Genomic DNA, 25,485 nt, shown 5'->3' with positions numbered 1-25,485 from the left:
TCCGGTTGTTTAACCTTAGCAAATAGTTTTTTTCTCCCTACACGGTCACCTTCTTTCTAAATATACATGTGCAAGCTATTGATGTGACAGTCAGACAATGGCTCAATGGTGTACGAATTGGAATCCCGACTGGAGAACTCCGGTTCGAGTCCGGGTCTTCGCTTGCTATTTTAATTTTTTTTCTTCCCGGAACTGACGTCATCAACGGAAACATATTTAAGCGGCGACAACGAGGCAATCATTCTTTCTCTCTTTCGACAGCCACCGCTCGGCCACACGCTGCTCCTGCTCCGCACGCCTGTCCACAAGATCACGCAGAACCCCAACAAGGTGACTTTTTACTCTTTAATAGCCTCTTAAAACACTCTCATTTCCTCACTTTGAATGGAAAGCAGCACGTTCAACGTGCTCGCACCTGACAAACATGCAAAGTAAAAATGTTTGTTCGAGCATTGTAATTAACGTCTCCTGCGACCTTGCAACAAACTTTTTCTCCAACTTCTTAGGAAAGCTACATTCGCCGCGAGTGTAAGTAGACTCCTTTCTAAACTCACAATTAAACCGAATATGCATGTGTGCATACTAATTGTGCCATTTCTGTTCACAGGTACAATTCTTCAAATCGCGTATAAAATGGGACACTTGTGTGTTTCAATGTGGAATTTGAAATGTGAACCATTTAGAGCAAGCCCAACTAATTTGTCTCTTTTCTATCCACAGGCTTTGCATCTTCTTCAGAATGGCCAAATTGACAGCAACAAGGTAAAACTGACGCATTTGAATACATATCACACTAAATCTCAAATGTGTCGATTCTCATTTCTGTCTACGCAGGCTCACCTCGACAGAATGACCCTTAAAATGGCTGCCATCCTGTGGGGTTTGGGTCTTCCAAATATGGGGTTGCCCAGCCACACTCTTGGAAGGTTTGAATATTTAAGAGTCAAGATCTAACGTTACCGTGTCTTTCAGGCCACCGTGCTGTCGAAGAAGCGCTCTGCTCTCTTCACAAGTGAAGCCGACTCTTTTTATAGAGGTGCACATGTGTGTGTACTCATAATTACATCAGCACATGATTGAGCACAGGTGTCAAATCCAGAAATTTGAAAAAGTTTGGTTTAACCACAGGACCTCCTACTCGACCAGCTCTTGAGAGCTGGTTGAGTCGGCGCACCTGTGGCTAAAATCAAACGGTGGCGGGGCTCTTTTCCGGCTCTCTCGCACACCGAGACAAATGATCAGATTCGCTGTCTGGCTTTCGCCGACCATGCTGATGATCTGATCATTTGAATCAGGTGTTGCACCAGGGGGGGAAACGGGTGGGAGAGTGACCCCAAGACATTTACTCGGCATTGCGTTTGTCCCGCTCTCATCCACCAGGTGGTGCTGAAGAACCAGAGAACACGTTGTGAAGTCGAGTCGTCAAGGTTTGGGCCTGTCGCAAAATTCCAATCAAAGTCCTGGAACTGTTGGTTGGAGGAGGCGCTGGTGCAGGCCCTCAGGAAACGTGGCGTCACGATCCACCTGATGTCAGGTGACGGAAGCTACAAACAAAAAGCAATGCACATCGAATTTTCAAGCACACTCACCTGCTTTTTCTTTCATTCTGCATGCAGTGCAGCTTCCAGTCAGACCCTCCGCCTGCTGGGCAAAGAGACAAATGCGACAAGCATGTAGCAGGTCTTCACTGCTGCCTCCATTTTCAACGTTGCCGTTCAAAGGTATGAAAAAGGAGTTGACGGGTCTCGTTTGTGACATTGGCAGGTTTGACCACCTTGGATGAGTCACTGGACCAGTACTCTAAACCAGACAGACCTTGGCCTGTTGGTGCTGATCATGCTGGCCCAAGTGTTGCAGCAAAAGAGTCCAGTGAATCAATCAGTTGAAAAATGAAGAGCTCGTGCGGCAGCAGCTTCGGGTAAAATGGAACTGCATTTTGGTTCGTAATTGGTGCCTACTCACCTGTACTTTGTCATCCAGATGAAGCCGGTGGTGTCTGAGGCAAAATGTGACTGAGCCATCTGCTGGTAACAAGGCTCATTTCATTTCAACAAGCATGTTCTCCGCAGAGTTGAAGACAATCCCCCCCCCTCAGGCAGCAGTGAACATGATCGGCTTCCCGCACAAAAGACCCAACAACTTGTCTCGCTCGAGGGTAAGTTTCACGCCGAAAACATCTTTGTCTGCACAAGACATTGACTTGCGTGTAACTCACGGATGTCTTTCCTCTCAGGTCAACGCACCTGTCCGACGTTCTTCTCACGAGCCGACCACTTCGCCATCCAGCGACAAGCAGACTGTCATCCAACTTGCAACTTTTTCCTCTGCTTTGTGATTGTCTGTTCTGCAAAAGAAATAAATCTTGATTACAAAGAACACTTAAACTCTCAACTTCATTCCTAAACACATCACAAAAATATAACTTATAACTTCCTTTTAAAAATTCTTTTTTTTCTAAAATTTTTTTTCCAAAATTTTTTTCTGGATTTTTTTTTTTCAGGGATTTTTTTCCCCCCGGGCAGAAATTTTGAGGAAAGTGGGTGTGGCACAGCTGGAATGGCGGCTCATGATTGGCTGATGGCAGTGGAAGTGGGTGGAGCATGGGAATAACGTGCTGTGATTGGTGGAAACAAGGGCGTGGATATGCAAATTAGGTGCGCTCTGATTAGCTGGGTCTTTATGAGGCGTGGATATGCAAATTTGGAGCAATCTGATTGGTCTGATATGGGAAAGCGGGCGTGGTTATGCAAATCGGAGCATTCTGATTGGTTATTCAAATGTATGCAAATGAGGGCATCGCCGTGATTGGTGGGTGCCAAATTGGGTGTGGTTTGGGCGAGCTTTGCAGAAAAATTTCTAAGTCCCACTTGAGTTTTGAGGTGAGAGCTGCACTTAGGTCACACCAGACAGTCTTTTCACTGTTCCCATCGATTTCACATGACCCAAAAGCTCAATTCTTGGAGTTTCGAGTCATGTGGAGACTAACGGCACAGCAGTGTTACACTTGTGGCCATACGAGTGACTGATGTGCAACTCTCTGCTCAAGACTTGAGTCTTCAGCTGCAGTGACCACTTAGCATGAAAGGCTTTGAGTGAGTTGAGGATGGACTTAGTCATGGAAGGCAAAGACTCAAATTCAAGTTCAACAATTTATTATCCAGAAAGGCAAACAGGACAATGTGAAAGCATTTTACCAGTCAATGTTTGCGTGGGCCAGTTCAAGTTGCACACACACAAACACTGACGACAGGCCAGAGGTGGGAGCAGCTTAAGTCTTGCATGTGCTTGACCTGCTCATGTGTGATGACACACCAAGGGGCACATGAGCACGTCTGACTTCTCTCACTGAGACAAAAACTAAGTGCCGTGTACTCCACAACATCATGATCACACTCTTCTGGTCAAGTTTTTAAATGACATTGAAGTGGGCCAAGTTAGTCATACACACACACTATATATATATATATATATAATATATATGTGCAAACTAACTTGGGCTACCTCAATGTTAAAAACATATTCCAGAAGTGCTTGATGATGCCATGTGTAGTTGGCAATGTTGTGCAGTACACGGTGCAGAAGTTTAAGTTGAGTGAGTCAGGCGGGCGTACTCACCTCCACCTTGTGGTGCGACGTGACATCAAACATCAGCTCTCTAAGCACACAAAAAGGCTCAATCCTCACGTGTTCAAATGCAGGTTGGGCTCCCTTCAGGATGTCCTCAGAGTCTGTCGGCTGCACCTTTGGCGCAGTCGACTCTTTGATCTAGTAAGGCAGAAAGAAAAACAAAAGGGGGAAGTCATACTCTTCTGCCCCCACGCCCCAAATAAAAGTTTTTTTGGTCGTTTTTTGTTATGATTTGTTTTATTCTTCACAGAATAAGTGGCAGACCTTCACTTCTAACACTGTCCAAGATGGGAGCAGCTTAAGTCTTGCATGTGCTTGACCAGCTCATGTGTGATGACACACCAAGGGGTACATGAGCACGTCCGACTTTTCTCACTGAGACAAAAACTAAGTGCCGTGTACTCCACAACATCATGATCACACTCTTCTGGGAAGTGCTTGATGATGCTCGGGTTGTCAACAAGTAGTTGACAATGTTGTGCAGTACACGGAGCAGAAATTTAAGTTGAGTGAGAGACAGCCAGGCGCACTCACCTCCACTTTGTGGTGCGACGTGACATCAAACATCAGCTCTTCAAGCACACAACAAGGCTCAAAACTCGCGTGTTCAAATGCAGGTTGGGCTCCCTTCCGCATGTGGTCCGAGTCTGTCGGCTGCACCTTTGGCCAGAAGCCTCTTCAATCTGTCAGGCAGAACCCCCCCCCCCCCCCCCCCCTCATAAGTCACACTCTTGTCCACAAACAAAGTTGTTGTTGTTGTTTTTTATTGAAGTCATTATTCGTAGAATAAAGCGGCAGACTTTCACTTTTAACCGGTCTATTTCCAACGTGCCCGCACACGCAACGCATCTGTCTGAGCGATCCGCTCTCGGCTTTCTCTCCACACCTCAAATACATTGGGCAACCTCCTTTCAATCAACTGCTCATCTATTGAAAACACTCAATATCGTTCGACCGTCCACAAAAGAAAAACTATTGAGATAGGCCTCATTTGTTGCATGGCAGTTAGTGAAGAAAATACAGCTCGAGCTTGTTTCGCCTTAACCCGGAGGACCTTCACATTCTGCCTCATATTCTACGGCTCCGCATCAGCGGACCAACGGGAGAAAAAGGACGCCTTCGTGTCGAAGCGAAACAAGCTTGAGGTAAACAAATTACGGCCGCGTTAAGAGGTCAGATCATGGCTCGTTTTCCATTTATTCAATTCCCGAATTTGGACGAGGAAAGGATCTCAAATTAATGAAAAATGTACACACCACAAAAAGAAACACGTGAAAATCGTGAGTGGATTTGGGGATCCGAAAACACGTGTGAAAATGAAAACTGCCCCCGTATGTGAACCCATCACACTTCCACTGTGGACGGCAGCATTGGTGTGGTAGACATACAAAATAACATTCAAGCCAAACGCTCTTGTAGGTTTGCTTCTGATTGACAACTGAGGGCGAGATAACTGGCCACCTTTGTTGATGTTGTTTTTACGACAACTTCCAGTGACTTAGTAACAATAAACAAGTTAGAGGAGCAATGTGTCGTAATTATGCTGCTAAATCATACACGTAAATACATTTACAGATAAATGGCGAAGAGTCAGTTTAAAATGTTAAAATTACTCACTGAGAATCGGGCTTATAGTCAGCGGAAAAACTTGCTCGTTGAACCGGATGTGGCACCGTTCTTGTTCTTGCTCTCCTTTTGGTGGATTCGATCTCCTTGGTCAGTACCGCCCCCTACTGTCCATTTGCGTGAACAGGAGATAAAGATGAAACGGAAGACATGTCGTTTGCCATCAAGACAATTTGAAAAATACGTCTTTATGTAAACGAGTATGTGAGTTTGCAGTAATTGCGCACAGTACAATACATATTGATTTCCACAGACCTTACACAACAGCTGTAATGAAACGCTTTACAGAATTTTGGCAAACTATCCTTTGCCGCAGATACCCCGCCATCCCTCCGCCCACCGACACACAACCCATCCACTGATGTATTTTAGTAGCTCCAGAAACTACGCGTTTCATGGCCTAATGGTTAAGGGCATCGCGTGGTAATTCTGCGAACTGTATCTCACCTAGTGGGATTCCCACTCGCTGCTCCATTTATAATTTATGCAAGAATCGAACCCGGCTGTCCTGGTGACCACGTCTGGTCGTTGTGCAAAGGAACGCGAGTCCGTGTTGGGGCGTTACATTTAAAACGCCCATGCTTCACCATCTGATGACGACAAAGAATTAATAGCAACAATATCAGTGTCGCTCAATAGTTAAGTGGTACGCGACAGTGATTCTCGCCTGTTGGGTGTCAGTTCGAGTGCAGGTCTTGTCTGGATGCAAACCTTTTTTTGTTGCCTTTTTTAACCTTCACTCATGTATGGATGTGGCCCATAGTTACGTTAAAAATAACACAAATTTCAGCTGCAGATTGGTCTAATGGTAAGAGAGGACATGTGATAGTCAGGCTTACTGGGTTTGAACCCCACCGTCTGCTTCATTTATAGATTGAGCAAGATTCGAACCCAGGTTTTACAGTCACCACAAAACATTATGAACCATGCGACCACCGTAAACCGCTTTGTGGCTGGTTATATTTATATCGCTTCTGTACACGCTTCCATAGTTGACCATCTGATGACGACAAAGACTTTTTTTTGCAGTTATATCCACGTCACTCAGTAGTCCAGTGGTATGTGACTGCAGTTTCGTACTATTAAACCCAAGTTCGGAACCGGGCCTTGCCGGTCGGCAAGTGCTTTATTTATCTTTTTTTTTTTTTTCCTCCTGTCTTTATAAAAAAACACAACCCTTCACAATTTTTTAATCATATTAGCAATGCCTAGAGTGGCTTTCTGATCCCAAACCATAACCAAATATTAAGAAGTAAATGAATACCTCTTGGCACCTTTGGATCAGCCATTCGCTGACATTTTAGGGCTACCTGAAAAGAATGCAAACATCTTTTTAAACTATTAGCATGATAATGACCATTTTTCCTTGTGGTTCAGTCCCCGCCTGGCAGAAAACACAGAGACCTACTCAGGAAGAGGTTCGGAGATGAACAAGGGAAAAGTGAGAATCCATGTTTGAGCTTGTTTCTTTGGAATGTTGTGAGGCAAGTGTTGAAACATGTTGACAGTTGCTCTGCTGCTGCTCTATAGTTTGCCAGTACATGGGACAGATAAAATAAAAAATATACTATCTTAACAGGCAAGAAATGTGCACGACGACTCCATGCATAAAGTTTAATGTATGATTAGCATACTATATATAACAGTAATCCCTGGTGTTTCATGCTTCTCCTGTCGCGGTCTTGCTGTATCACAGCCCCCCGTGTCTTCAATTATGTTAACGTGCAAGAGGGAGCTCAAACTATAAAACTTTTTCCACATTAGTATTACCACTCCATGGCATGGTTAATTCATACACAAGGAAAATCTGTAGTGCTTCAGACTAATCCCGGGGGTATCCCGCCTTTTGCCAAAATTCAGCTTCCTCCCACAGCGCAAAAAAGATACATGCCTGGTCAGCTGGGTTTGGCTCATCTGCGACCCTATTGAGGAGAAGCACGACAAAAAAAAAATCAATGGATGGATGTTAATGTAGCAGAGGTGGCGGTGGGGGGGGCTGAGGTGGTGGCACACTACTTGAAGTACCAGTGGGTGGTGGTGGCGGTGGAGGAGGAGGAGGCGGAGGAAGAGTAGCAGCTGTCACAACAGGTGGAGGCAAAGACGGAGGAGGAGGTGAGGCAGCTCCTGCGACAGCTAGAGGTAGAGGCGGAGGAGGTGGGGGACCACCTGCAAAATGAGGTGGAGGGGGCGGTGAAGGAAGAGGAGCAGTTTCTGCAGGTCGAGGTGGCGGAGGGGGAAGTGAAACGGGTGAGTTGAGGTTGTTTGGTGGCGGCAAAGGAGGTGGCGGCGGACATGTTGGCAAGGTCAAGGAAGGTGGAGGGGGCAGGCCAATGTCCATCATGGTAGGAGGAGGAGGTGGTGGTGGAGGAGGAGGAAGTGGAGGACCACCTGCAAAATGAGGTGGAGGGGGTGGTGAAGGAAGAGGAGCAGTTTCTGCAGGTAGAGGTGGCGGAGGGGGAAGTGAAACGGGTGAGTTGAGGTTGTTTGGTGGCGGCAAAGGAGGTGGCGGCGGACATGTTGGCAAGGTCAAGGAAGGTGGAGGGGGCAGGCCAATGTCCATCATGGTAGGAGGAGGAGGAGGAGCAGATGAAAGGGTGTCGATTGTAGCTTGAGGTGGAGGAGGAGGGAGGTCGTCAGTGAAGTTGGCGTCAGCAGGCAAGGTGGGGACTGATGGCATCGGCACAGCCATGCCTTGGTTGGAGCTACACCCAAATAATTGACGAAAAATGAGAAATACATTTTTATTTCATAAATAAAATCAACTATTGTCTGTTTTTATTTTCTATTGATTGAAAATGGATTCTTTTTTTTTCTGAAACATCATAGCTTTATCTTACAATGCATGGTGAAATCCGTATTGCGTCAGTTTTTATAGGTCAACATTCAGTGCCTCGAATTGATCTTAAATACATTTCAAGTGTTCCAGTAGGCTATTCTGTGTTTGCTTCCTCTTAAGGAGCCTGTTGCTGTTGAAACTACACAAACCCAAAGACAATTTCCAAACTAAAAAAAAAAAGTTGTTGACGTACACAGGAGCATCTGCATGGCTTTCCGTGCTGTCGGTGGTCCCTGTCCTGTTTCTGGGGGGCTCCTGTGAGACCTGTTGGCGGTGGAGGGAGGCTGACATTGTTGTACTCTTTACAGTCAGCGCATGGCACTCACCATGTGACCTTTAAGGTTACCTGGAAACAGTGTCCAATGGCGTCCAAGCTGGAGTACGATATGGGTACTCGTGGATAGCTTCTCTCTAGCTCCTTGCCCGAAGCGGGCGGAGCCACAAGCTTGGCGCGCGTGTTGTTTTTAGATGTCGTGAAGATGCTGATCTCTCTCCTGGCTACCTTCTCATAGTGGATAGAAGCTGCCTGGATCAAAGGGGGAAAAAAAACATTTGGTAAAAATAAAGTACCGATACTTAGGTATAAAAGTAACTGAATTAGTTTTCAAAGGCCAACGCCACTCCTCACTAGTGACATGAGGTTGATGGAGGACTCAATTTTCTTGATTTGAATGGCCTGAGAGTCAAGCAGTCGGAGCAGCAGAGTGGCCACGCTGTTGATTTGATAGGTGACACTAGCCAACGCCTGAGTGGCCAAAGCTTTGGCCTCCTCAAGAGCTTTTGTTGGTTCATCTGCCTGCAGAATTTCACACACACGCGCACACACATACGGGGTTTGCCTTCCCTTAGAGAACAAGTCGAAAGAGAACTCAAATATCCTACTCGATCACAGTTAGTATCATAAAGTGCTGGCGTTTTAATAATATTTAATGTTGACGTGTGGTTGGAGGTCATTTGTCACCTGCAGGTAGTTGTTTTCGCAGTAGTCTGCCACTTGCTGCAGGTTGCTGTGGTTCTCAATCAGGTTCTTCCTGGCCGTTGGCACCTCTTCGAAGATCTGAGAAATAATCTGAGAAATGTTTTTAGCTTCCGCCATTGCTCTTTCAAAATGCTTTAAAAAAATCCTTGACTTCACACTACTTCATGTTGCTACTTGAAGGAGGAGCGTTGTGTTCTGGGCTCTAACAGAGGCGTTGCTCCACTGGCGAGGAGGGCGTGTCTCTTTTGGCAATTGGATCTTACTTTTGGAAAGGCAATGCACACAAGTTAACTCAACGTCGTTAACACAAACAACATAAAAGCATCTACAAAAAATTAAGACATTTAAAAGTAACTCAAATTACCAACTCAAATTTTTGATCCACAAAGCATCACGCCCTAAGTCACACGCGTGTTTTTTTTGTTTTATACCTCCCTCTAGTGGACAAACATGATCAATGACGCCAGTAAATGTTAAGACCATATTTCAGTGAGCAACGGTGTGCAAGAGTGTGCGGACGAAGTGAGTCTTTCTTGTTCATCGGGTTTTTTTTTTCAAAGTTCGCAAAGACGTTAATGGGACAATTATTGTCACTAAAACGATAACAAATGCGTATTTCGATCCACAAATATGGCTCCGTAGCTGCACAATCGGACCACCAGAGCGCGTTCGTACCACTAATAATAGCGATTTGGCAGGAATGTCGTTGACCCGGCCGTCGACAAAGCTGAACTGAGCAAATTTGTCAGTTCAGAAGTGCGTATCAAGAGAGCAGCAGTTTGCATGACTTTGTGCCAAAGAAGTAGCCCTCAGTTTTAAAAATGCTTGGTGACTCCTTATGTACGCTGTACTCAACATTATTACTGGATTTGTTGTTTTCATGATGATCCATCCCTTCTTAAGGCTCCTTTCTCAGGTTAAAGTTTCCATTTCCCCTTTTATTATTTCATATAGTGGTTAGGATTTCACTGGTTCCTAAAAAGTAGCCAGTGTGAGGGGAGCAGTGCCACTTGACAAGTGGAACAACAGAGTCAAAGCGCTTCATGTTTTTCAGGAAATGCTATCGGAACAGTTGGAAGTAGACCAATTACTGCGTAATAGCACCAAGTGTGTGTCCCTGTGGGCGGTTGGCCAGTTACCCTACACAGTTCAAAAAAAATCAGCGAGATTCCACTGGAGTTGGGACAGCAACGCTCTGCATCTAAAAAAAAAAAATCCATGAATGGGAAAACCATCGGCACGTTAGAAAGAGATTCCCATGCTTATCAACTGACTATTTGGGTCCGTATTGAGCTATGTGACAAAGTGCAAAAACATTTGGTTGGCTCGGAACCACAACCACAGGTGTGTAAACACATTGATGTGAACTTTTGAGTAAAAGGGAACGACAACATATAAATGCGTCAGATGCTCAACGCTTTGGTTGAATTGAATCTCATAACAAGGCACCCTTTTGACCACAAGTGATAAAATAACGAGACGCTGTTGCAGTGCTACCTACAAATGTCTTCGCGTATTCATTGAGGGCTTTTCAATGACTTACCTGAACTTACCTTTTTTCCCTGGGGGAGTATTTTTAATATTCAAACCGATGTTAAGTAGAAGTCAGCACACATCCGCCACTATTGAAAGTGTGCACGCATTTGCAAAATCTTCAGCCTGAAAGTATAATTGTAAGAAAACAATGTCAAGAAAAGCCTACTAACACTGCCAAGCTTTATATGGTATTTGATTCTCATCGTTTCCTGAACCATTTTTTAGCTATCGCTGGTACATTTCCTGTTTCTTAACAAAAACCTGTCATAAAAACCTGTTTTTGTGAGAGTAGTGGCATGGTTTATCTTTAAACTTTACCCAAATCAACCTCTGATCTACTCAGTTTGAGGCTAAAGATCAAACTAAATGGTGAAAAGAACTTTTTCCAAGTCACAGCGATTAGTCCGCTCCGCCCCCCTTTTTTTGGTGGTTTTCACCCTAATCTAATCTAATCTAATCTAATCTAATCTAATCTAATTTTACTGGCCTCCTCCCAGAAACCAGCGCCGTCAAAGTTAACCGTTCACCCGAGCAGACGTCAGAGCGCACAAGTTATGTCGAGTTTCCTTTAAAATGTTTCCTTTTCAATGCAGAAGTTCGCCTCAGTGCTTTAAATATGGTTCCAGTTGACACATTAGTCACACTCCGCGACCTCAGACATGATGTCAGTCGTGTCAGAGCCGCAAATGCGCAACCGGAATCTGGTAACCATCAATCATCATTTTCGCGCTCGCAAAAAAAAAAGCTCAATGCAAACGCCGCATTTTGTGGGAAAAATATTAACAAGAGACTCAATAAACCCGGGGATTTGAAAACGGAACGCATTTTGCGTCTCATGGGCAATTTGAACATGAATTAATCAAAGGACATGATAGCATTATCGAGTCAAGATATCCTATCGTGGGGGCACGCCTCCCTCGCTGATTAGTTGCATTCAGATGGGACGACGCACATTTCAGTCAGCGCGGCTCTTTTACGCGGCATCCTTCCTCCCTCGGCAACTAACACGTGCGACCATCGGATTGGGTACTTTTGAAGCACTTCTCTATCTTGACGTTAGATAGATTGATGGATAAGGCACGTCGTTTACATTCGATGAAGGGTGCCCAATCTTTTTCGACCGAAGATCGATTTTTTCGAGCAACCGACCTCCCGCGATTGACCCGCTCATCGCACGTGCACGCGTACACCACGCGCATGCCACGATGAGCGACGGCCATAACGACCTAGAACATGAACCAAACAGAAAAATAAAGTCGCTACAAGAGCTTGTGAGTTTGTAAAAAAAAATATATATAAATAAAACTAAAATACAAACTAATAACTACGCTAAAACCAAACATTTTTGAAAAAAAAAAGAAGAAAATCCAACAAATCTGCACCAAAAACTAAATAAAAACAAAAGTCAAAATGAAATAAAAAGTAACTACGATGAAAAGTCCCAAACTATTTAAACCCTGGTCGATACACAGATGAGTTGTTATCGTTTTTTGGAGCAATGAAGTTAAATTGGATCATTTCCTTCCCCATCAATGATCTCTTCATCTTGGTTGTGAATCACTGATAAAGAACACGTCAATATTAGATAAGATGTGACACCTGATGACACGCGACCTTCCTCCAACATACACACACACACGCACACACACACACAACGCATTACACAGCAGTATTCACGGCCAGTGGTGTGCAACCTACACTCAAGATTGGCTCCTTTAAGCTATCATAGTCCCTTCACACCTCACAGAACTCCATTACGGGGGGTTGGGGAGTGGGGGGGGCAGTCAATTATTTGGGGGTTGGGAAGAATGCAGAGAAAATCCTTTGCAGGACCCACACAGATTTACACACCCGTGCCTGCGCTCAGAATACAAAACAGCAGTAAACACATTGCCGGTGGATGGATAAAACTTTGATCGCTCCCCACCGGCGGCTTTAGATGGTCTCATCATTTGCACACGATCCCGCGAAAACCAAGCGGCGAACAATCACGAATCACCTCCGCAGCATCTCTTAACTTACTCGCCGAGCGGCGAAACATCAGTTTACAATCGGTCAGGCTGTCAATAAGTTGCCAGCTTTGGTTTGCGTAGACATCAGCAAGTCTGTGGAGATATCGCATATCTTTGAAATCAGCGGCGTAAATCTTTATGGAGATCCAACGGGACGGCTGGTTCTTGTCTTTGTGTGTTTTCAGTCCAAAAAATAAGACGATGTGACCATGAACTCGATAACTCGACCACCTTGTCACCCCAAAGGGTTTGAATACTTCCATAGGTTTTTTTTTCTTTTCAACGGTTTAGTTCAGCAATGCCGGGTCCAAGCAGTTTCGAGAAACTTAACACGTGGCTCCAGAGAAAACTATTTTTCGGTTTAATTACGACGCGGTTGAACAAAATGGGGACGGCAAAGCCAAAATGAATTTAGCGGGGTCACGCCAAAGTCAAGGCCAAGGCATAGTCGGGCTGCCACGTGCACGGTCATCAGTGGTAAAAAGCAATAGGGCAACGCTATTGGACAAGGACTCGGGGCATGTGTGTCAGGGTATATTAAACAGTGCAGTTGTATAATTAATAGACCATAGATAAAGATTCATGGAAAGAATCATTGTCTGAAGACGTGGACACAATAATCATCAACGGGCACATTTTCTTTATCTTCTGCGAAGATAGGCCTACTGTGCATCTCAGTGAGAAGCCACGCACTTGGAGTACATTTGTATCTATTCTCTATGGAGTGTTTGTTTTTAAACTTCTCGTTGTTCGTGTGGCTTAGAATAATATTAAATATACTTGAGGAATACAACTTGTCTCATTTTTGTGAACACTTTGGCTTACTATGCTATTCATTTTTTTCTCTCTTCTTCCACATTTTGCGCAATTACGTTATCTTAGGGTTTTTTTTGTTTGTTTTTGTTTCCCCTCTCTAAAGGATCTCAGCTGTTTTTTATTTTAATTTTTTTTCTGAAACGGGGGGCGGGGGGGCTTTAGTCAACCAGGATGAATGATGAACAGGTCCAAATTACAGTCAGTGTGAGAACAAAACCTTCAGGCTTCTGCCAGAAAGCAAACAAAAAGCCCACGAGAACAGCTGGACTTCATTTTGGGTTCATCACAGGCACTTTAAATGGGAACAGGTATGTGCTGACTTCAATTGAAACATTTTATTCCTAGCACCAAAACAGTATATACCACACTAGGCATTTTCTATTTTCAAGGTGACGACCAAACTTTGAAATAGCAGTCGGTGCACATTTTAGGAAAAACAGAACTGGGGAATACCTTTTCAGTGAGTGTACATTTGAATTTTTAGCGCTTGTGTGCATCTCACTTTTCTAATTTCCCCCAGCCCGTCAAGCCTCTGCTTTCTACCCCCTCAATGACTAGCTCCCCCCCTACTCGTCACTCCCCTCTGAGCTTGTGCGTGCGTGCATGCGCGTGTGTGTGTGTGTGTGTTTGTACGGAGAGAGGCACCAGAGAGCAAAGTATGCCGTGTCCCTCCTCGTGCCGGTCCGCGAGGTGGTGACAAGTCTCTTCTCGGCTCAGCTGCTGGATCGTATCTTATCTCCCCGTGCTCGGATTGGCCTCCGGATGCTGATGCTGCCCGGCTGGAGGAAAGCAGGGAGGAGGGAGGGAGAGAGAGAGAGAGAGAGAGAGAGAGAGAGAGAGAGAGAGAGACGTAAGGCATTGGTTTGCGCCGTGTTCAAGGGTGGGGATTATGTTCGCTGTCGTAAACGGGTGCAAGTGCAGCCTGCAGAGGCGTGTGGGCTGGGTCACGCTTCTACTTTAAAAGACACTTGCGGAGTTTGGTGACCAGAGGAGAGGAGCTTCAGTGAGAGGCGTTCTCTCAGGTGTATTTTTATTTTAATTATTATTTTTTTTGTATTTACACTTGCTGCTGGGAGGCAGACATGGACAAGTTTGTTTGGTCAGTCGCGCTGGTGCTGCAAGTGGTGCAGCACTGTGACGCTCTGCCAGCCAGCTGGCTGCCAGGAGAGTATTCCAACACGGCGGCCGATGCCGTGAGGTTCCTCGGCGATTACAACAGCACGGCGGAGGAGGTTTTCTTCTACAGCGTGTCGGCCAGCTGGAACTACAACACCAACTTGACAGAGTACAACTCTCAACAGCAGGTAAGATCGCTCCTGGAATATCCGATCAGTTCCCTGCCGGCGCTGCGTGTACAACTGCGGTGCGTGCAAACGGAGCACCGGCCACAATTTATCTGTCGGAAAAATGAAAAGCAGACAACTCGGCTTGGATGAAAGGATGCCTGTGGTGCAAATATTTCCAACTTTTACAGTTGGCGAGTTTTTGTGACAGCGGCCTCCTAAAGGCAAGCCAGGATATGAACATTAAAATGTCGTAAATTTCCATTCACCGATGAAGCCAAAGAGTCACCAAGTGAGATTTGAATAATCACCCCCCCCCCCCCCCCCAAAAAGACTTACTCTGAGGCTTTTATTGTGATGTCTGTGCTGATACAGCTGTCACAGCAGGAATTCTGTATCGCATCCAGTCTTGGAGAACAGGTGGAGATGCAGGCGCCCCCCCGCCATGCCAAAGCCAGCAGGGTCACAACGCAGAACGTGTCTTGCGCCTCAAAAGCGTTGAGCCTATAAAGGTGAACGGTAAAAGAAGAACGGGTCATAGAGTGGGACGAGAACCCATTTGGAACCCGTAATCAGCCTGCGGTTCCGTAGATAACAAACACGGAGAAGTGCATCAATGGAACGTTAAAACACATTAAGTGCCATCAGTGCGGCATCGGAGTCGGGGAGGATTTGATTTCAGGGCAAATGACATACCGGCTGGCATCAGAGTAAAAGCCATTAACGGGAAATAAATAGATGAGATTTATGAACGGCGTCAAGACTCTCAAATAGACTTCATTGTTGGCGACTTTTTTTTTAGGATGGATGCTTTACCAAGAAGATTGTCAGGGATTTGATGGCTCATTCTCCTCTGGCAAAATGACAAATATATTCATAATTATTATTTTAAATAATTGTGTTTACTTATCTAACACCTGAGAAATCTATGAGAGTCAAGACAATTATTCACAATATAAGCAACTGCATGCTGCAACAAAGTCACAAAAGTAGAAATAATGATCGCAAGATTCCCAGTTAGCCTCATGCTAACCATGAATGGGAAACACCATAGACAGGCTAACAAATAGCATTGATGCTGCAACGTCACTGCTGTATGTTTTGTATTTTGGAGGAATAGCAGTCGAAGCTTGTGTACCTAATGTTTTGGCCATTCAACGCATGGCCACGTGCAGGCTGGATGTCGCGATCAAGACAAATCCGCTTCCTTGATTTTTACTGTCCTACCACGGAGGGCGCAATGATTGTTTTGAATGGGCGGAGGGCGGTTGAAGAAAAAAAAAAAGTAATTGAGAAAAAGACAGCAACGGAGGGGAAGTGCACAAAGGTTAGCGTTAACGCTTCAACTCGAGCGTCGCCGCTTTCCCACTCCGTCAGCCCGCTGAGAAAACCGCAGATAAGAGCGCTCGCTCGCAGCAGAAACACAAGCCGGGCTGGAAACGAGCGGCGGTGCGGCCTAATCACAACACATGTGTGCAAATATTTTCCCATTTGTGATTGAGCCAATCAGTGTTTGGCACTCTTGACCTTGTGTAAAATGAACATTGTTGCAACATAGGCTGGATAGCGAAATGTTTCTTTGCAACACACGCACACACACAAAGAAAGCGTGGGAACATACAGCATCTTGGTCTTGCGGGAATTTAGGAGGGGATTGAAGTTTTGCACCTGCACAAGCTCCTTGTGCAACAACAATCGACTGCATTAACATTCTGGACATGCTAAACCCGAAAAAATTTTTTTTCCTCGCTAATCCCCGCCTCTGTCACGGGGGTTCTGGTCCAAACCGGCCCCACAATAAGCAAAATACGCGATACAGATGTACAGTAAATATTTCTTAGGCGTGTCTTCATACCTTTTAGGGCAATTCATTTTTGAGTTCTTTCAACACACAAACACGTTTCAACACACCATATAATCAGAGGGAGCAAGACGCACAAAAAGTTTCTTACGTGCCCCCCCGCTGCGTTCAGGTAAACGCATCCTTGGAGGAGCAAGCTTTCACCGAGGCCTGGGGGCTCAAGGCCAAGAGGGTGTTCACCCGTGAGCTGCTTGACACCCTTGACCCCAAAGATCAGAAACTGATGAGCAACGTCATGGTCCTCGGAGCCGCCAACCTGCCTCCGGAAGAAAGAGGAGAGGTGGGTGTCGAACGGTTTCGAGTCAATTCTCTCACGAAACTGCCAAAAGAACTGAGCTCTGATTCTCCCGTGCGTGTGCGCAGTACAACACCATTCTCAGCACCATGGACAGTATTTATTCAACCGCTAAAGTGCATCCGCAGCCCAACGTCAGCTGGAGCCTGGAACCTCGTGAGTAAAATCTGACTGATGGCGGGAGTTTGACGGCGCAAAATGTAAAGAGTAACAGGATGGGGCAAAGTGACTGCCCCGGGGGCAAGTGTTATCGAGGTGCTTGCGGGTGTTGAGTAAAATGCTGGAACAACAACGCGCTAATTGCCCTTAACTGTGCCGTGCATTGGGAACAATGGCCCGATGTTTTGTCTGCCAACATCGTTCAGCGTTTCCCATGCACGATGCAGTTCCCCCCAAAGTCACTTTTGGTCATAAAACTCAGCCCAAAGCTTTTCGTGGGTCTGTGTGTCCTCTTTGCAGATCTCACCGACATCATGGCCACCTCCCGCAGCTACAAGAAGCTGCTGTACGCTTGGGAAGGTTGGCACAACACGTCGGGCGTCCCCCTCAAGGCGTACTACCCGAAATTTGTGCAGCTCAGCAAGAAAGCCTCGCAAGCCGACGGTAGGAAATCCACATGCAAATACGGCAATGTCGTTTGTGTCACCCCAAAAAAAATTATTTGAATCGGAACGTCGGTTTTGATTTCAAAGATGAGCGCGCAACGAGTCAAACGGGGCTGAATGGTTCCACTTGACAGGATTTAAAGACACGGGGGCCTACTGGCGCTCTTGGTACGAGACGGACAACTTCCAGGAAGTGATCGAGCAACTGTACAAAACAATCGAACCGCTCTATCAGCACCTGCACGCCTTTGTGCGCCGGCAACTCTACAAGCAGTACGGCCCCAAGTACATCAACCTGCGAGGACCCATCCCCGCTCATCTACTGGGTACGACCGCGCGCTGTCGCGGCGGCTTATCTCGTCACGTTGGACGCCGGGCGCTTCAAGCAGGCATTTCCTCTCGAGCCCGCGAGCGCGGCGTCGCCTCTCGAGGACGGATTGTTGCTCAAGTGTGTTTTTCTTCCTCGCCCTCAGGAAACATGTGGGCCCAGACCTGGAACAACATCTACGGCTTGATGATACCGTTTCCTGACAAACCCAACATGGACGTGACTGAAGAAATGCTCAAGCAAGTAAGGGAGAGGGGTGAGCCGAGGATCACGCCACAAAAACAGTTTCTACAAGCGAAACGCTGACACTTACTGGCTTTTGAGTATCCTAAATCTTTTAGAATTACAAAATGTTTTGAATTAAGATATCTGCAGTCTCTCCGATCGAGAATGATGTCCCGAGCAACCCCCGATCGTAGGAAGAGGAGCCCCCAAATTTGATGAATTCAACTGAGACGGCCTTTTTTGTTTCCCCGCACTTGACAGGGCTACAACGCGACGACCATGTTTCGCGTTGCGGAGGAGTTCTTCACATCTCTTGGTTTAGCCGAGATGCCTCCAGAATTCTGGCAGGAATCCATGCTGGAGAAGCCCGATGATCGAGAGGTGGTGTGTCACGCGTCCGCCTGGGACTTTTACAACCGCAAAGACTTCAGGTAACCGGGATTGGACCGAGAACCATGCGTAGCTATTCAAGGGGGTCCGCGTGTGCTTTTCTTCCAACAATAAGAACATTCCTGCGATTCTATTTCGCGCCGATATTGGATCTCACGGTCGGTCTCTCTCGCACGCGGTAAGGATCAAGCAGTGCACCACAGTCACGATGGAGCAGCTCTTCACCGTCCACCACGAGATGGGCCACGTGCAGTATTACCTCCAGTACAAGGACCAACCCGTGGGCTTCCGCGGCGGGGCCAACCCCGGGTTTCACGAAGCCATCGGCGACGTCCTGTCTCTGTCCGTCTCCACCCCCAAACACCTGAAGACCATCGGACTGCTGGAGTCGGTGACGTCCGACCCTGGTAAAGAGAAGTACGAGAGACGTGCAGATCATTTCAGCGGAAGTGTTTTGACTCGAGTTCCACGTGGTGTTCCTCTAGAATCCGACATCAACTACCTGTTAAAGATGGCACTGGAGAAGATAGCCTTCCTTCCTTTTGGCTACCTTATCGACCAATGGAGATGGGGCGTATTTGGGGGCAACATCCCCCCGGAGCGATACAATGCAGAATGGTGGTACCTCAGGTAGGCTTCGGTTCACTTGACTTTCCAAGCCAGTCCGTGAGTGTGAAGCTACAATGATATAGAGGGATGCAAACAATTAGGACAATGGCATTTCTTTCATTGCCATGGCGGCAATTACTCCTCCAAATTGAGTCAAGTGAGTGGAAAAACCTCACTGGACCCTTAAAAATAATGAGTCAGTGTTTGTGGTTATGCTAGGGAAACTGCACTATACAAAAAAATGTTACGCTAGCATCATGAACTTGGCTTCGTTAGCCTCTGGCTGTTTACGACAAATGTTCTCCGACGGAAGTTTTCACTTCCCATCCTTTGAAAACTGTCCTCTCAGCTGCTTGCTTTGTGAAAATAACGTGCCACTATTTGTTTGTGTTGTTGTTGTTCAAATCCGACCACAAAAGTCATTCTTTCCAGGACCGATGTCTTACATAATCCGCGCCATCCATCTGTTTCTTCTTCTTCTCCTCTCAAGGACAAAATATCAAGGCATCAGCCCACCCACCAAGCGCACCGAAGAGCACTTTGATGCCGGCGCTAAATTCCACATTCCTGGAAACACACCGTACATCAGGTAGCGTCTTGTTTTATCCGCAGTGCCTAAAATGTTGAGGGCGCGCGTACCTCGAGGCGCTGCACACTAAAACGCAAAACACAATGCGCGCAAGATGGGAATAAAGGTGTCATTGCATACTGCGATCTGTCATCGGAAATACCGGTAATGGGATTTTCAGCAATACGAAAGCTTTACAATAGCAGGAAACTGGCGGCATGGAAACCAGCTGCACTTAGCTAACCACAAAAGGACATGTCGAGTAGTAGGCAGGACATTTGCATTCCTACCTTGAGGGAATTATTTCTTTAGTCAGACGGCACAGCGGCGCTTGTGGTTTGCCACCGAGCGTGCGCGTTCGCCCTGTGCTCGCGGATGGGGGGGGGGGGGGGTACCGGTCGCGAGCCATCTAAAGGCCAACATCTGTTGCGATCTGCACACGCTAATCTAATAATCAGCATCCGTGGTGACTGTGACATTGCAGACCGTCCGTCATTTCCATCTCCAAAATTCAATTCAAATTCTTTCTTCCGCAGGTATTTTGTGAGCTTCATCCTGCAGTTTCAGTTCCACGAAAAACTGTGCCAAGCGGCCAAACACGCCGGACCCTTGCACACATGCGACATCTACCGCTCTGCAGAAGCGGGGGCCATTTTAAAGTACGTTTTATATTACGTGGGATCAAGCTCAGGAAAGGTGGCGGTGTTCAACATAAGCTTTTTGTTGTTCCAGAAAAGTTCTTCAGGCGGGTTCCTCCAAGCCTTGGCCTGAAGTGCTTCAAGACGCCATCGGGACGAACAAGATGGACGCCGGCGCACTGATGAGATACTTTCAGCCCATTATCGCGTGGCTGGAAAAACAAAATGTCAACGATGTCCTGGGATGGCCTGACTTTAACTGGGTGCCGCCCATTCCGGAGGGCTATCCGGAGGACATTGGTAAGACAAACCGTGCATAGAAAGGCTTCATGCTCGGTTTTCCTTGACCCCGCGTTGTGGCTTATGTCGTCCTTGTCCGTGCAGATAAGAATACAGATGAGCTGGCTGCCAAGAATCTTCTGGATGAATACAATAGTACAGCGGAAGTGGTGTGGAATGCCTATACGGAAGCCTCCTGGGCGTACAACACTGACATCAATGAAGCCAACAAGCAGAACATGGTGAGGGATGAATTCCCCGAATTCAGCCGCCATTGCTGAGTACCTATTTATCACTAGTCGTCATCTTCAGACACATCCAACTATTCCGTTCCTCCTACCACCTTCCTTCTATAAATACAACACCACCCAAGCAGTCACCATTGGTCATCTATCACGCCTTCTTCACCCTTCAACCATCCATCCATCCACCCGCTGACTGAAAGCTAATTTTGTTCACCAGCTCCAGAAGAACCTGGCCATGTCAGCCCACACATTAAAATATGGCCAACGGGCACGGCGGTTCGACACGGCGGACTTCCAGGAAGACGCGGTCAAACGCATCATCAAAAAACTCAGCGACATCGAGAGGGCCGCGTTGCCGTCAGCGCAGCTTGAGGAGGTGGGGAAAAGTTGACTTTGCGCCAGCCAACAGGAGAGAGGATGTAACTGAGCCTTGTTTTTGATCATTTTAGTACAACAATCTCCTGTCCAACATGGAGACCAAATATAGCCTAGCAAAAGTGTGCAGAGATAATGGCCAATGCCACCCACTGGATCCCGGTAAGAACTCAAATCATGCGTTGTGCATCATCCGTGGTCGTTGACGCCACAGTGACCGTGTTGTGTTTTCTTTCAGACCTTCAGAAGATCATGGCAGAGTCCAGAGATTATGACGAGCTGTTATTTGCCTGGAAGGGCTGGCGAGATGCAGCCGGCAAAGTACTTCGCTCGGATTACGAGCGATATGTGGAACTGGCCAACCAAGCTGCCAGACTCAACGGTATGAACTGGCCATGTTTTGAATCTCAGATTACGCACTTTAAAATGTTCCTATGTGATATCACATTTTCTCGTTCTCACCATCCGTCCTTATTTATAGGTCACAGCGACAACGGTGCTTTCTGGCGCTCGCTGTACGAAACGCCGACCTTTGAGGAGGACCTGGAGAGACTCTGGAAAGAACTTGAGCCGCTCTACCTGAACGTGCACTCCTATGTTCGCAGGGGTCTGTACAACAAGTACGGCCCTAAACGCGTCAACCCGAGGGGGCCCATACCTGCTCACTTGCTCGGTGAGGCGGCACAACCCGAACGGACAGCGCCGATAGTCAGCTACCTTTATTATTTGGCCGGGTAGAAATGTTTCTTTGATTTAATCAGACCATACACAATCACAAGCCAGTCAACCCAGCGAAAATGTTCCTTTTGTGTTCGGGCATAGCCCCGCTAATATTTGGCGGCCGGCGGCAAATGCCTCTGGAGTTGGGAAGGATTTCATTTTCTTTCAGAGGCGTCCAGCGTGAGATTGTGTACGACACTTCCACACAGTTAGGAATTCAACTGGTCCTCCCAAGAATTCCGTGTCTTGAATAAGCACAACAGAGCAGAAGTGTGTTCTGACAGGAAAATCACACGTCTTGTGTATCGCCTCAGGTAACATGTGGGCGCAGACGTGGTCTGGCATCATGGATCTGGTCATGCCTTATCCGCACGCTACGCAAGTTGATGCCACGCCAGCGATGGTGGCAAAGGTGAGTACGCTGACTGCATGCGTTCTTTGAGCGGCTTTTACAGAAAACAAGCTGCAGGGTTTTTTTAAATCCAAGTTTTCCTTGCAATCATTCCGTCAAAACTTCCTCATAATCACACCAAATATTCAGTTTGTACAAGCACAGTAAGCATGTGATGCAAAACGATTCCTCTCCTAGACTGTCCTTTTGTTTTTCCATATTTCAAACATGAGGCTTTTACATTATCACTGATTTTTTTTTTCCTTACAGGGCTGGAATGCCAAAAGAATGTTCCAGGAATCAGATAACTTTTTCACCTCTCTGGGGCTGCTGCCAATGCCAAAAGAGTTCTGGGACAAATCCATGCTGGAGAAGCCCACCGACGGGCGCCAAGTGGTCTGCCACGCTTCCGCATGGGACTTCTACAACAGAAAAGACTTCAGGTTAAAAAAAAAAAAAGAAAACGGCACGATTTTCATGTTTGAAAATGTCTCTCGCAATGTGACTAAATTTTACCTCGTGCCACCAAATTCAGAATCAAACAGTGCACCGTTGTGACCATGGATGACTTGATCACCGTCCACCACGAAATGGGCCACGTCCAGTACTTCCTGCAATATAAGGATCAGCCCGTGGCGTTCCGCGAGGGCGCCAACCCTGGCTTCCACGAGGCCATCGGCGATGTCCTGGCTTTGTCCGTGTCCACACCCAAGCACCTGAAGAGTATCGGCCTCCTGGACAAAGTGGAAAACAATCACGGTGAGTTGGCATCAACTGAAATCTGAGCGTATGCGCGTTATAACTGGGCCTTGACCGGTGCCATTTTTTCCGGACCACATTTACATTTATACATACACACCTCTACACAAATAGACAGTGTATCTACACATACACAGCAATTACAAATCCTTGTTTTAATGTTACAGAGAGTGACATAAACTTTCTGATGAACATGGCGCTTGATAAAATCGCCTTCCTGCCGTTTGGCTACCTGATGGACCAGTGGCGATGGAAAGTGTTTGATGGACGCATCCCGCCGTCCGAGTACAATAAAGAATGGTGGAACCTCAGGTAAAGTCAGCACTCAAACAAGAGTTCGGAGATTGAGAACCAGACTGAGAAACATCAACCGATGCGTCGCTTGTTTGTCAACGCAGAATGAAGTACCAAGGCCTGTGTCCACCCGTCCCCCGCGACGAGGATGACTTCGACCCAGGTGCAAAGTTTCACATCCCGGCTAACGTTCCCTACGTGAGGTAAGTGCCGTTCTCTTCGGTAAACAAACAAACGCATCTGATAATTAATCACAGATGAACCGACGGCGTGCAAACACATGACGATGAGATAAGATAAACGAGGCGGCGTGACGGCAGGCGGCCACGATCTCTCTCCATGTGACTCAACATATGTCGCGTCCATAATCAGCGCCAGTCGGTTTAATAAGCGCATTTATGATAAGTATATTTATCATCCCCTCAGGTACTTTGTCAGCTTCATTATCCAGTTTCAGTTCCACAAGGCCCTGTGTAACACTGCCAAGCACGTGGGGCCCCTGCACACGTGCGACATTTACAAATCGAAGGAGGCTGGGAAGCTGCTAGGGTGAGTGAACACGACAAACACGAATCATGTCATGAATAAAAAAAGACTAAATCACCACAACGCCTTATCATTGAAACATTGTGCAAATGTTGGGCCACTTTTTAGACCTCATAGCTTCATTTATTCTCCTAAATTTTTCACCACGACTGAGTGATTCATCGCGATATTGTCATGATGTGTCATTCTGACGCCCTGCTCGTACCCGCAGAGACGTGATGAAGCTGGGTTTCAGCAAGCCCTGGCCCGAGGCCATGACCATGATCACAGGCGAGCCCAAGATGAGCGCCAAGCCACTCATGGAGTATTTCGAACCTCTCATTAAATGGCTGGAGCGAGAGAACGATAAGAACGGGGACATACGCGGGTGGCCTGATTACGACTGGAAGCCTTTGAGTAAGTCTTTCAGACGGCCGCATTAAAAGACGTGACAGTCTCATGGTGTACAAGATGGGAGTCCAACATGTGGGAAGCACATTTCCTAGTGAACGTCCTTCCAAGAGGAAGTAGTAAAAGTATTTGCTGGAAGACTTCAACTGGGGTGGGGGGTGGAGGGGTTGCAGTTTACAGCAAAATCTTTCTCCCTCTGCTTGTTTTCCTGATGAAAGGATGTGAACAGATTAGATTGATGGGAGTGAAAGAGTGCCAGGGAGAGACAACAGCAGCTGCTGTTTGGACGACACACACGCACGCACGCACGCACGCACGCACGCACGCACGCACGCACGCACACACACACACACACACACACACACACACACACACACACACACAGTTTGGGTTTAGTCAGACTTTTTTTTTTTAAATCTTATCCCTAACCTAACCGATATGTCAACGTGCCACAGTGTAACGCCAACTACTGGGAAGGAGGACTTACTCCACATTAGATTTTGTTTTGCATTAAGTATCAGCTGGCGATTAGCGCCAGCTTTCACAAGAACCTGATACATTGAAATAACGCCGGTATCGGTACTCGCCCAATCCTACTTCCAGTCATGTATTCTTGATCCTCTGCAAAAAAATAAAAAATAAACTAAAAGGATCTGGTATTTTGCAAAATGTGTGTACCATTCAATGAAAATAAATAAAGACAAAGTCTGAAAAGCTTACATATTGTTCCTTGCACGTCCAGCGGGTGACGCCGAGGTGAAGACCAGCACGGTGGACTTCCTGGGAATGAACGTGGACAGCGCGGCCGCCATTGCGGGCCAGTGGGTCCTGCTGGTGCTGGGCCTGGTCCTGTTGGTTGCCACCATCTTCCTGGCGTACAGATACAGGAAGTCAAAGAGGTCCAACATGTCATTATCAACGATAGAGCTCAAGCAAAAAGACTAAGTGGCAACTGCAGCTTGGACGGAAACGAGCCTAATGTGAATATCGGTGTTTTGTCATTCTGTACAGTGCATCTGATCACATTTGATTTGATAATATTCGTTTTGGGTCTGCCTTCCTATTACGTCTTTTATATTTATTGTATACTCCAATTATATATTTCCATATGCAAAAAAAAAAACATTGCAATTTTGTAATTTATTAGGAATATGTTAATATGTAGGGAGGAAATATTTGTAAAGTCATTGATCGTGTCAGCATTTTTGATTTTGTTTTGTGTTTCTACAATAAAAAAAACAAACAAACTGAC

General features: G+C 46.5%; 2 protein-coding genes across 27 annotated transcripts; one reads left to right on the top strand and one right to left on the bottom strand.

Annotated features, from left to right (window-relative positions):
* Positions 1 to 331: 331 nt before the first annotated feature.
* abi3b (ABI family, member 3b) lies at positions 332 to 14,209 on the bottom strand. 26 transcript variants are annotated; one of them, XM_086138717.1, is made up of 14 exons: positions 14,078 to 14,209; positions 9,051 to 10,727; positions 8,718 to 8,885; positions 8,436 to 8,615; positions 8,283 to 8,353; positions 6,518 to 7,955; positions 5,701 to 5,843; positions 5,245 to 5,360; positions 3,892 to 4,310; positions 3,685 to 3,765; positions 2,216 to 2,344; positions 1,963 to 2,021; positions 1,590 to 1,641; positions 332 to 1,544 (listed from the first exon to the last, which is right to left on the bottom strand). In XM_086138717.1, exons 2-6 carry the CDS (start codon positions 9,183 to 9,185, stop codon positions 7,220 to 7,222), a joined length of 1,290 nt encoding a protein of 429 aa, XP_085994843.1. In that variant the 5' UTR covers positions 9,186 to 10,727; positions 14,078 to 14,209; the 3' UTR covers positions 332 to 1,544; positions 1,590 to 1,641; positions 1,963 to 2,021; positions 2,216 to 2,344; positions 3,685 to 3,765; positions 3,892 to 4,310; positions 5,245 to 5,360; positions 5,701 to 5,843; positions 6,518 to 7,219. The 26 variants fall into 26 exon arrangements, with proteins under 26 accessions (XP_085994843.1, XP_085994844.1, XP_085994845.1 ...); XM_086138718.1 differs by having other exon boundaries at positions 1,963 to 2,024; positions 2,244 to 2,344; XM_086138719.1 differs by having other exon boundaries at positions 332 to 1,524; positions 1,963 to 2,024; positions 2,244 to 2,344.
* On the top strand, positions 14,205 to 25,178 carry ace (angiotensin I converting enzyme (peptidyl-dipeptidase A) 1). Its single transcript, XM_086138689.1, has 25 exons — positions 14,205 to 14,736; positions 16,689 to 16,856; positions 16,940 to 17,027; positions 17,331 to 17,474; positions 17,611 to 17,802; positions 17,950 to 18,047; positions 18,291 to 18,460; positions 18,603 to 18,826; positions 18,905 to 19,049; positions 19,519 to 19,617; positions 20,133 to 20,255; positions 20,329 to 20,534; positions 20,619 to 20,755; positions 20,976 to 21,134; positions 21,208 to 21,295; positions 21,372 to 21,515; positions 21,615 to 21,806; positions 22,168 to 22,265; positions 22,515 to 22,687; positions 22,780 to 23,003; positions 23,171 to 23,315; positions 23,402 to 23,500; positions 23,724 to 23,846; positions 24,055 to 24,239; positions 24,976 to 25,178. The coding sequence occupies exons 1-25, from the start codon at positions 14,515 to 14,517 to the stop codon at positions 25,176 to 25,178; spliced, it is 3,849 nt and encodes a 1,282-aa protein (XP_085994815.1). The 5' UTR covers positions 14,205 to 14,514.
* Positions 25,179 to 25,485: the final 307 nt, after the last annotated feature.

This window comes from Hippocampus guttulatus, chromosome 19 (assembly GCF_054856545.1).
Source record: "Hippocampus guttulatus isolate MCC_2025c chromosome 19, RoL_Hgut_1.0, whole genome shotgun sequence".
In the NCBI taxonomy this organism is placed as follows: Eukaryota; Metazoa; Chordata; class Actinopteri; order Syngnathiformes; family Syngnathidae; genus Hippocampus; species Hippocampus guttulatus.
Note: the sequence above shows the minus strand (reverse complement) of the source record. Positions and strands in the feature narration are given on the sequence as shown.